Here is a 12,102-nt window from a genome sequence, read left to right on the forward strand (position 1 = left end):
AGGGGAGGACAGAGTTGGGCAGGATGCTGCTGGTATAGTCTTACCTCGGGCGTCATGCGACTGATGGTGGGTAGGTCGTAACCTGAATTGATGAAGTTGGGCGCGTAGAGCTGGAGTTGAAACTTGCACAGCCATTGGAACACAGCCTCTGAACTCTAAAAGAGAAGAAAGACTTTCAGTAACAGAAGAGATGACAATGACGGGTGCTGCATATATAAACTATAACACTTTTGACATAGAATGACATAGTTTGTACAGTCTGTAATGTAGGGCATGAGAAAATGCCACTAGCCTATGCAGGACTTCACAGGGTGTGCGTCAAAGCTTAAATATAATGCACAGGAAATCCTGCCCAGACTTCACAATACACAGGAAGCGTGTATCCTCTACACAGTAACTCAGAATTAAATATGAGACTTCTATATCAAAAGGCAAAGGACAGTCATAGCGATTTATGAATTCCTATATATGTGGAAAGCTACACAACCTATAGAGTAGAGTGTAAGAATATAGACTGATAGAAGATGAACTGGATACCGACAAATTTAATTGAAAATATGCACTGTAAATGAACTTATACACACATGCGTAGACTAGGGATCGGTACTTAAGCATGCACTATGGCCAATACACGGACGTTATGCCAATAGAGCTGTATTTAGAACAAGCATTAGCATAGCCAATAGGTCTTGCTTTTGGGACCTTATAAGCATTAACTGTTGCATGGTTAAACACTTATAAGGTCCCAAAGGCGAGACCTATTGGCTATGCCAATGCTTGTTGTTGCATGTTGGGACTTGAGGTCCTATTTAACACATTTTCAAGCCAGTACTACAAATCCCAAAATTGAAAAAAAGGTTTCTGACACGTACAAGGTAGTCCCGCGTGGAACTAGGAGCCTTTGTGTTTTCGCTTACCCAACAGTAGCCTCTTAGTGGTTACTCTGTTTAAGTTTATTGATGCCTACTGTTAAAGGTAATAGTGTTCCCAAGATAGCAGGAAGCCTGTGTTGTCCTCTTTCTACACCAATTATTATGAGGGTCGTTGACAGCCGTGTGACCAGCTAATTCCAGGAGACATTTAACTGACTGAGGTGTAGACCAATCATGAAAGGCCACATCTTTTGGATGGCCCGCCCCTTCAAAAAAAGTAGCTGTGGTGTAATCGGAAAATAGTGTACAGGAAGCGTAAATGTTGTTGCCTGCACATATCCGGACAGCAGCCGCTTTGCATCCTGCTAAGTTTACTAGAAAGATTGGCGGGACGTGCAACCCTCTCTGTGAATACAAATAAACCAATCATTTTGAAATAGTGATTCGTTGAGTTTTCACTGCTATATCAGGCCGGATAACAATATAAAAGTCAAATACGTATTTTTTTCTGTATTGAGTAAAAGAATATTCTTTGAGTTAAGAAAGAAAGAAAATAATTTGGTCAACGAAAAAAATTAAATGGGAAGTTTTTAATTTAATTGTGTGCAAGTGTAATACTTTCAGTAGCATATTTTTAAACTTTCGAAGTGTGTTCTTCACTTGTCATTAAATAAATGCTTCGAAACGACTTGCATTTCTATACTTTGCCTCCATTTGCCGCTTCATCTGGAATGTACTTTTATTGTCCCTTATCTATGTTTGCAAAAGATGGCTCCCTATTTCCTCCTACGGGCGATACCATGTTTGATATGTGTCTGTGTTTGCAATTTCTGCAGCTCGATTGCATGCCACATAAGGCATAAAATAATATCTAGCGATTGTTTTTCTTGTTAGTATCCCACCGAACGACAAAAGAAAATTAGCTCGAAGGTGGGGATTTGAAGATCTTTTCCCCCCATTCCTCCGAGTCTGATGGTAGAGTCTACTCAAAAGCCTGCCCATGGTGTGCTCCGGAAGTGTTTTGTAGTCTCTTTGGTGACGCTACCAGTGTGTGAGAAGGAAGGACTGCTGGAATCATGGGGGCCTGGAAGGTAATGGTTTATTTTATTCATTTCCCTTGATGCTGAGCTATCGAACTCTGGTAACAAGCCTAAATTAAAACATTTATTCTTTTTTTAAAGCCCTGGTGAGGAAACGTTAAGTGAAGGGATTAAAGTGCAAGGTCTGTAATGAATGGCAACGGTGATCTCACTGGAGAGCCATGGTTATTAAGAAAACAAGCCCGCGAGTGGTGCGCGACTGCGCGCCACAGCAAGACATCTGGTTTCAATTATTGCACCCGGGTCTGGGCACGAATTCAAACCAGATGGTGCCTGTGTGGGTGACCGCACGCAATAGACCGTGGGCGGAGCAAAGGCGGGACATACTCCCGCCTTTGCCCAATTGTGTGCTGTCTTTGTTAAAAAGACACACGCAATGGCCAATAGCCTGGGACAAAACCAAAAGCAGCACACGCACAAGCATGTGCGAGCGTGTGGTGAGATTTCTAAAGCCCTTACATAAAGTCTTGCAAGGTAGCGCATGCGCGCTGCGCTAGGCTCGACCTAAAAAGTGCACTGCCTGTGAATTACTAAATATTAAAGAGAGCCTGCTATATGGAATTCTACACAAATATCTGATAGTGAATATAAAATTCTATTCTTCCTGTGGACTAGTGCATACTGGTGCACAGGTTGTCGAGTGGCAACATGTGCAAAGTCTGAGCATGAAACTGTGGATAGCATATATGTTAGTGCACATGTAATTCTGGGGAGCCTGTAGGCTAGTTTAAACAAAGTGTAGATAGAATTTAGAGTACTGAACACAAACATGATTAGAACCTATAGGACCGTGTATATTGCATAGTTTATAGAGGAATTATTAGTTAATGGGGTGCACCCTAAACATCAGTGGGTAGAAAACGATGTACAGGATACTGACTGGTGTCTAAGAACACTTTGAGAGCCTAAGGACAACTGCGTAAAAGATCAACAACCTTCAAATTAGTGCAGATTGAATGGTGCATAAACCATGGACCCTTGCATATGAGTGTACATAGCCTGTGGACTCATGCACATGAGTGTGTGCACAGCTACTACTTTATAAATTGCTGCTAGTGCTAAAATAATTAAACAAATTAAAATGCTGCACCCTAGAGGAGGTATTTTCACTTGAACACAAAGTGCTTGACGATAAATATTTCAGAAGTTTTTGGGTGCCCTTTGAAGTGAGAGGTGGACAAAATTAATGTTTTACAGTGAACTAAAATTGCAGTCCAATTCAGGCATCCATCAAGCCATGTCTGCAGCTCTCAAGACTACATGTACTATCAGACTAAATCACACCACCGGACCACATCTACTCCACAAGCCAATGGACTGGCTTCTCTAGATCATATCTACACTTACAAATCACATTGTCTCCGCTAGAACTTGGCTTCTTCTATAGATCACTTTTCCTCCACAAACCATAAGTACATGGAAGATCTCCTTTTCTTAACTGAACATCTATTCTGTGAATCCAGATCTGCTCTGCAAGACAAAATTGTCTCCATAAGATCACATCTACTCCAAAAGATCAGCTCTCATCCACTAGATAACATCTCCTCCACTAGACAGCATCTATATTGGAGATCACATCATCTCCACTGGAACCTAACTCCTTCAGTAGACCAAATCTTCTTCAAAAGGCAACATCTCCACTAGACCACTGCTGTGTTGGTGTAGAGAGGACAGGAGCCACAGCGCATAGGTTCAGAAGAATTTAATCTCATTGAATCAGGAGAATCAGCACACAAAGTCTCCCTGCGATCGCTCCAGGCTCCCAGAACAACTGACAGCCCAGAACACTCACAGAGCGACACCATGCAAATAGAACATAGAATAAAAACATTCTAACAATTAAAGAGATAACCCCAAAGTGATATATATATATATATATATATATATATACACACACACACACACACACACACACACAACCCCATTAAACACCTCCGTTCCCTTAACAGAACCAAAAACACAATAAACCTACAGCAAACTAAGCCAAAAAAGAGAGCCCAAAGAAAAATGCATGATAAAGTAAAATACATTCTGAAAGAATATAATCACTTAGATACTTGGGCATATACACTTTCCTTCTACTCCTGTGCCCCCCTTCTTTGACACCACGTCCAGCACCTCTTTGCTGCAAATCAGTGTCAGCAGTGGCGAGTTGGTGTGAAACACGATTCTCACCACCTCCTTCTGAACTTCTTTCACTCATAGGCTGGAACCCCCAGGATACACATGGCACACCTCATTGCCAACCAAGTCCCCGCCCCCTTCTGGGCACATGTCACCCCTACCAGTCACTGACCCAATCACTGGTCTGATGAGAATACCATAACATACAGGTGAATCCAATTGGTCAGAACCACCCAACTTTTCTCCACCCTGCACCTTGGGCACATTCCTCTTACTCCACCATTTACCATTTTGTACACTGAGTGCTTGGAAGCTTGAACCCCCGTTGTCTTGGGATACATTTTGGGAGACAATGTTTTGGTGCCCTGAGATCTCCTAACCCTGACCTGTTCCCCCACATGAAAAAGAATCTACAACTTTCACCCTCATAAAATCATTATACCTAACCCTACTTCTCTTTTGAGTATTCTCAACATTAACACTTATCTCATCACCACTAGGAATGCTCTTGTTGACAGTTTCCTCTAAAATCCATTTCGGGGTCAACTCATTTGTGGAATGTCACCCATGCAACAAAACAAAAGTGGCCACCATTGTCATTGACCATGAACCATGGAACCCCCTCACTATGAAACAACACCTTGTGAAAAGCAGTTACATTGGATGTGTTAGGTTCCAACATGAACGTGAACAAAACCCACTTGGAGTTATAGTCAACTACTACCAAGACAAACCTCTTAACCTCATTCAAACCAGAAATTGGGCCAATAAAATCCATACCTAACCTCTCCCAAGGACTCTCAGGAAACTCAGCTCGTCAAAGCAGTACATTGTGTGGGCAGACAGTTGTCAGCCATCATGCATTCTGCGTCCATACCCGGCCACCAGTAGTACAACCTTAAACGTTTCTTCGTCCTAGTAGCACCCACATGACCTAGATGGGCCAACCTCACCAACCTGCTCCTCAAATCACTAAGGGGAATCACGCAATTACCCCTAAAGAATCAAGCTACCATCAATACCCAAATCCTCCTTAACTTTAAAATAAGGTTTCAACTAACTGGCAATCAAAGATTTCCTGAGCCAACCTTGACTCATCATTTTCCTGAGCATATTTTGACAACTGTCCCTTTCCACACAATCAGTCCCATCCCGATGGGTAATCATTTCTTAAGACACTGTCACTCCATCCACCATTCCAATCACCATTTCCTCTTCATCAAGATCATCCCCCTCCCGAGCAGGCACTGACAGACATCTGGAAAGACAATCAGCGCAGATATTTTTCCCTACGGCAATATGTTTCACTCTAAAATGAAATTCAAACATCTTGGATAATAGACGTACCAACCTCGGACTGGCATTCCAGCAACCTTATAGTCTTAAAGACAATACCCCATCATATCAATTTCGTGCCCACCAAAAGCCACAGTACGAATGCCTTTTGGGATTTCATTCCTGATCATACAATTTATCAGACACTATAGTAATGGGTGATCCTGAATCCACTGTGACTTCCATATCTACTCCACTCTCTTCCCATCTAGCTCACATCTCCTCCGCTAGACCATATTTCCTCCACTAGAGCTCATCTTCATCACTGAACCACATCTTCTTCCAAATGGCACTGATCCCTGCATGGAATAGAAACCAAGCCCATTGTTGACTTCAGTCTGTTAACATCAACTTAAGGAGTCAGATGGAATATATGTTTTTTTTACCATTCAACAATGGCCCCTCTTTCGATTGAACTGTTTCTTTCCTTCTATATGAAGCAAACAATATTCAATACATAAGTAAATATGCAAATTGAAATATAGAACAAAAAACAAAAATATTCTGATAGGTTGGATTACACTAAAACAGCAAAACCATAGGTGAGTTTGAAAAGTAAATTTTAAAATGAAATGCCCATTATAATCAAACTTCTTGGTTAAGTTGGATTGCCATTAATAATGCAATAATTTTTCTGCCTCTAAGTTTGCCACTCTTGTAGATGTTCTTGAACAGTTGATCTCCAGACACTTTGTTTTGCGTCAGAGATACAAGTGGCTACTCAGAGAGAGAGAACAACCTATCCATTCATTTTATCATCAATAACACGGTTATGCATCCATACCGTGCTTCCGAAAAACTCGCTATGGAACTTGGTCACAGAAAGAGTGTAAATCTATGCCTTGTAGATTAACATCAATGAGGTTAATAGATTTATGCGTTTTCATTGATTCACACATGCCTTTTAGTACACTTGGAAATCTACACAAGATTTAGATTTCCAAGTGCAATAATGGTCCCCTATGTCTACTTCAGCAGATTATCTGCTTTCAAGACGCTCTACAGGAGTACACATTTTCTTTTTACTTTTTTTTTTCTTATCATTGTAGAGAAATACTGTCCAGTGCCCATTTTCCCACAATGAAAAGGGTCTTACAGCAGCTGTTCTCAGGAGTATATTTCCACAGAATCCTATAAAATAGCCCAGAATATGCCATATAACCCTCCATGATTTGAGATTTAATTAAGAGGACATTTTGCAAAACTGGCAGACTCCCTGCAAAAGTACACACTACAAGCAGATGAACATGTCAGCAGATGCCAGTGCTATAAACTGGGATCACAGAGTTTTTATCTGTAGACTTGTCTTCTGTGCACCTCAGTTCCTATAATGTACCCAATAGTGTTTGTGCATCAGGCCCTATGTTACCTCAAATAAATACCTGGACTGTGATCTATTTTACGAAAAGCAGAAACCCTGAGTAGTGAAAGCTTAACTAGAATGTGTGTTTTAAAAAAAATATAGCAAAAGGAACAAATGATGGACGGAATGCTGAACAATGCAAACATTCACCCCCAATCACATAGATCTGGGTTTAATGTATCCTTTCTTTTGCTCACCATGCCACCCAGTGTGGACCCAGCCATATGCAAATCAGTCCTGACCTTGTTCCTCATGGCAACAGTCCAGTCTGAATTGCCAAGCCAGATCCTCCCTGGACCAAAAACAAGCATCCTGGGACTGGTTTCGGGGCATCATCCCTCATCAGCCAGGCTAGCTTGAATCCAGTGGCGCAGTGAGCACAGGACCAAAGTCTGAGCATACCCTTCCCACTTAGGGTGGCAAAAGGAACAAATGATGGCCAGAACACTGAACAATGCAAACATTCACCCCCCGTCACAAAGATTCTGGGTTTGATACATCGTTCTTTTGCTCACCACACAACCCCAGTTTGGGCCCAGCCATATGCAAATCAGTCTTGACACTGTTCCTCACGGCAACCCAGATCCACCCCTATAGCCATAGGTTGTTTTTATAGATGGGAAAGATATGACGCTCCACTTCGCCGATGAGGACAGATGGGCTGTCTGGGATATTCTAGACTAATGCACAGCATTCCATGTGGCTGGTTATCTAATGATTTTAACACAGCTCAGGAGTAATTTATTGCCTTAGTTGACTAGTAACAAATTGGCAGCTTTCCTCTCTTACAGGTAACAGCAAGAACATATGAGAAAGCTGCTACGTTTACTAAACACCCAGGTTTGTGGCCTTTATTGTGATGGGGATGTTGGACACTTTCATAGAAGAACCAGGTGACCCCAGGGCCTGATGCAAGAGCTTCAGTTTGCAGAAAGACCTCACTGCCATATAGAAAACACCCCGGGACTGAAGCAGAACATATGCTTGCGAATTCTTTATCAGTGCCCAAATGTCTTTACATATCATATACAAAGAAAAGTGAAGAAAGGATTACTATTGCAGTCTGGTAAACAATTGATCTAGTAATTATGGTACTGTTATATTAACCCTATGCATGGGTCATTTTAACATGACTGGAGTCATGTTTGTGCACTGTGAGTTTACCTCACTGCACAGATGTAACGACTTCTGCCAAATGTTTACGTTAAATGACCGTTACCACTCAGGGGCGGCTCCTCCATTTGAGCGGAGGAGTGTCACCCCACAAGCCCCAGAGCTTAAAAATAAAATGGCAATAAAGTTTATTTACTACCATTTTATTTTTCAGCAACCCATCCTGAACTAAGTGTCAGGGCGGGGCAGGCCCGTGCTGCCGAGTGGCAGCAGCAGGGAGCTGTGCGCTTTAAAATGCGCACGCTCCTTTGGCCGGCCGTCTTGGGATGGCCAGCCAGATATGCGCAATTTAAAGTTCTCTAACCCAGCTGTCTTAGACAGCTGGATTAGAGAAAGCACAGGCCTCCAGAGCTCTTAGGAGCGCCGAGAGAGGCCGCGCTATCCAATCCTGGTGCTGCTTTCATGCTGTGAAAGCAGTGTCAGGATTGGGTAGTGCAGTATCCTGCATCGGGAGCTTCCTGGAATACACCTGAGGGCGGAGGACATCGCCCTACGAAAGAAGGTTTTTTTTTTTCGTGCCCCCACCCCACTGAACTCAGTACAAGCCAGCCGCCACTGTCACCACTGCTGCAGATTACATTAATCGCCAGTGAGAATTTGTACTCTATTTGAGTTTGGTTGCTATCCAATATTTTCAGCATACTTAACTCCGCACAACAACACCCGCAGAATGACTGGTGAGAATAGAGACCGCCACTGATAACCAGCACTGGCAAAGCCAATATATCCGGCTTGCATTTTGACTCCTGATGAAAATATTAAAAAGCCTTTTGCAGTGAAAAAAACTAAATAATTGTTTTCTGTGTACGATGCATCAATGAGAAAATGAATTTAACCTGTCATGATTATATGTCTTTTTATGATATAAAATAGCTCCTCTTGCAATGCAGTGCAAGCATCTATATGAAGTGGAGTGATACACTACACAGCCAATGGGATGACGTGACAGTGAAATGCGCAGCGGAAGCCCATTCTATGCATATCTTAAACAATTGATAACAATACGTCATTCAGACAGCTGCACTGTCAAGCCAGACCTAACAAGGGTACACATTTATCAACGAAGCCAAAACTCGTGTAAAACATAATAATCCCTCGTATCACCGAAGTAATACATGAGCATTTCCAGCAGACAATTAAAAAAACTACATTCAGACAATGATTAGCAAGCCACTGCAATCCAGCCTTCATTATTGTAACAAATACATGGTTATAAACCCATATTATGTCCTTCAGACAAGCAGGGCTCCTTAATTGAAACCATAAATTATACTCTGCTTTTTAATATGCTCTCCACAGCATAGATCACTGGGGGAAATCCCATACCTCCAGGCAGCCTCATATTTCAGAAGGCTTAACTGCACAGGCGCAGGGGCTCCCAGTGGCAGTCCGTATGGAATTTAAGCTAGGCATTATAAACATGCTTCTGAGTTGTACCATCTGCTTTTATGTATGCTCTGTGGTATGGTGTGAATTCCATCCACCACAAAATAGGCAGTGATATACACGTTTTGACCTTTCTTCAATGCACCGGGTCCTTCCCCTGAAGCATGTTGGCAGCCATTTTCTCCTGCCTGCACAATTGCTGTTGGATGGTGCGATCATGGTAATTGCGGCTTTTAGAGGTAATCTGCAGCAAGCCTTTCAATAATTCCAGGCTGTATGCCTCTTGCTGCACTAGCACCTCTTACTGGTAGAGGGCAGCAGGTCATAATCTGTTATGGTGCATCCCCAAGACGGTAAACATCGTTTACCACGAATCCTTTTAAACGCAGGCAATTACAACGCGGTCGTTACAACGACTGCATTGTGGCAACGCATACCATTACTCCGCAAGTTGGAACAACGACTTGCGGAGGGGACGCAAGGTGTTGGATTTAAAATCCAACACCTTCCCTACTGCTGCACATACTGGAGTTGATATAGTAAATTATACTTTTCCAACATCCAGCACCCCCTTAGAGCAAGTCGTTTTAACGACTTGTGGGGTAATGATATGCTTTGTTACAAAGCGGTCTTTGTAACAACAGTGTTGTAATTGCCTGTGTGAAAAAAGCATACGTTGTAAGGACGCATATTCGCCCAAGACACACATCGGATCCAACGGTGAACAGTGGTTCTGAGACCATGAGCTGAGTCCACACCAAAGATCACCTGAGTGTTCTGGAAGAAACTCACAACCCACCTCATATAACCCATGCGAATAAGAGCTGGTGGTGATCAATACATAGGGAAATGATATACATATTCCTAATGATTTATTCCTTCATAGTCAAGCCATGATTTCAGTCTTTATCACCTCGGCTCTCAGGTTCTTATCATAAAGGCTGTGCCTAGAGATGATACTCCTTTTATAGAGTAACACAGATAATCTGATTTGGAGCGCTCCCTTGTTTTGCAGATAGCGATCCTGAGACGCAGCCTTAGCCCGCTCGCGGACTGCACAATAAACCCTGTTCACGTACCTGCCAAGCAGTACAGACGTGTTTACCGGAGGACGCACCATTGATTGCTCTCTCTCAAACCCTAATGATATCAGGGATAGGCCACTCAGACAATCACCACAACCAATCAGCTGGAGAGCCCAGATCTTTACAACACCACCTAGCAAACAAGCACTACCAAGAAAGCTTGGAGTGCTGAACACAGCAATGTAAATTAGCCCATGTCGTCTAAATCCTTCATTCTTTGGATGCATGTCAGATCTTAGGATGGCATTTGGGTGCTTACTTGTGCCGCATCAATGTTTCTCCTTGCTTGTTCCAAGTAATTCCCTTGCTGTGGCCGACTTCCAAATACAAGCAATACGAGTGTCCTGAGAGCCCGCGCAGGTTACACACCACTGAACTGTCAAATTAACAGCTGTTACGCCCACTTGCTTCTTAAAGCGGCCAGCGGCACGGTTAGACCTTTTCCGCAATCCTTGCAGTCAGAGGGACAGTCTTGCAATAATCTAAGCAAGATTCCCCAACTAATCACAACGCCGGGAATCCTTTGTGCAACACAATGATGGCCTCCGATGCCAAGCATAAAGGAGGCAGTTTGAGGTACAAACCTACACAATCAGGGCAGTATAAATATATAAATGGGAATAGCCAGCTATTTGTATTATAATTAAAAGAATAATACTTTAATAATACTTCAAAATATGTTCATGTTTGAGGAGCAAATAGGGTTGCCAAACAGTGAAACTCACATGAATCAAATACGTGAATACACAACACAGAGCAATACAGTTAAATCACTGGGCAGCCAAGTTGAGCAAAATATATACTGTTTGCAATCACTAAATGGTTGTGAACCCTGTGCTGTTTGTAATTCTAGGAGAATATGTGAGATTATGATCCTCCTCCCAAAATGTAGTAATTCATTACAAACGGTTCAGGGTCACTAACTGTCGGTCAAACCAAGAAATCTTACAAAAACATTCAACATAGACAATGTAATATGTACCAAACAATAGGATCCTAGCATAAAGAATCAACAAGAGCTAAGGAAACAGGAAGGTTTGTCTTTCTGCTGGACTAAGTTTAGTGTCCTTCGGATGCTTGGAAAATGGATATCTCATGATGTGGGGGATCTTAGCAACCCTGGTTTAACAGCTCCACAATCAGAGGTGCTGAAATGGCATTACCCACAAAGTTAATTGGCGTGCAAGTTCCTGGTTACAAGGACACACACTAGAGCGACAAAGTCTCTCTTTAAGCTATCTGGATCCTTCTAGTGTGGATGCCAGCTAAGTGCTGAACCAAAAGGGTGGCTCTGGGACATTTCTTAGACCATCCGGGCAAACTCGGCATGTGATGGTATCCTGCTCACACCACAAATGGAGTCTAGTAAATACCTGGAAATTGCTATTGAGAAGCTCCCAGAAAGCTGTACACAGGCAATAAACTAAATGTTGCTATGTGAGAGTGAGTTCAACAGGCAGCCACCATGCAGCTCACCTGCACTTGAAGATAGCTGGTTCTTGCTCATAGATGTAATGTTAGATGTAGAAGTCAGAAATGAAAGGAGGGGTGAAAAAAGCAGAGTCCTAAATGGGTGAAGAGATCAAGGTCCTAGAGAAGTAGGGAAGATGCAGAGTTAGGGGTCATGGAGGAGTAAGAATGTTGCAGGGAACAGGTGCATTAAG

General features: G+C 42.5%; 1 protein-coding gene across 6 annotated transcripts in view; it reads right to left on the reverse strand.

Annotated features, from left to right (window-relative positions):
• CASKIN1 (CASK interacting protein 1) overlaps window positions 1–12,102 on the reverse strand; it is a 719,688-nt gene that overhangs the window by 75,131 nt on the left and 632,455 nt on the right. For all 6 annotated transcript variants that reach the window (XM_085629429.1, XM_085629427.1, XM_085629424.1 and 3 more), the window contains one exon: window positions 45–155. In XM_085629429.1, coding sequence (XP_085485555.1) covers window positions 45–155 — 111 coding nt within the window. The remainder of the gene's footprint in view (window positions 1–44; window positions 156–12,102) is intronic.

The sequence above is a fragment of the Triturus cristatus genome, chromosome 10, assembly GCF_964204655.1.
Source record: "Triturus cristatus chromosome 10, aTriCri1.1, whole genome shotgun sequence".
NCBI lineage: Eukaryota > Metazoa > Chordata > Amphibia > Caudata > Salamandridae > Triturus > Triturus cristatus.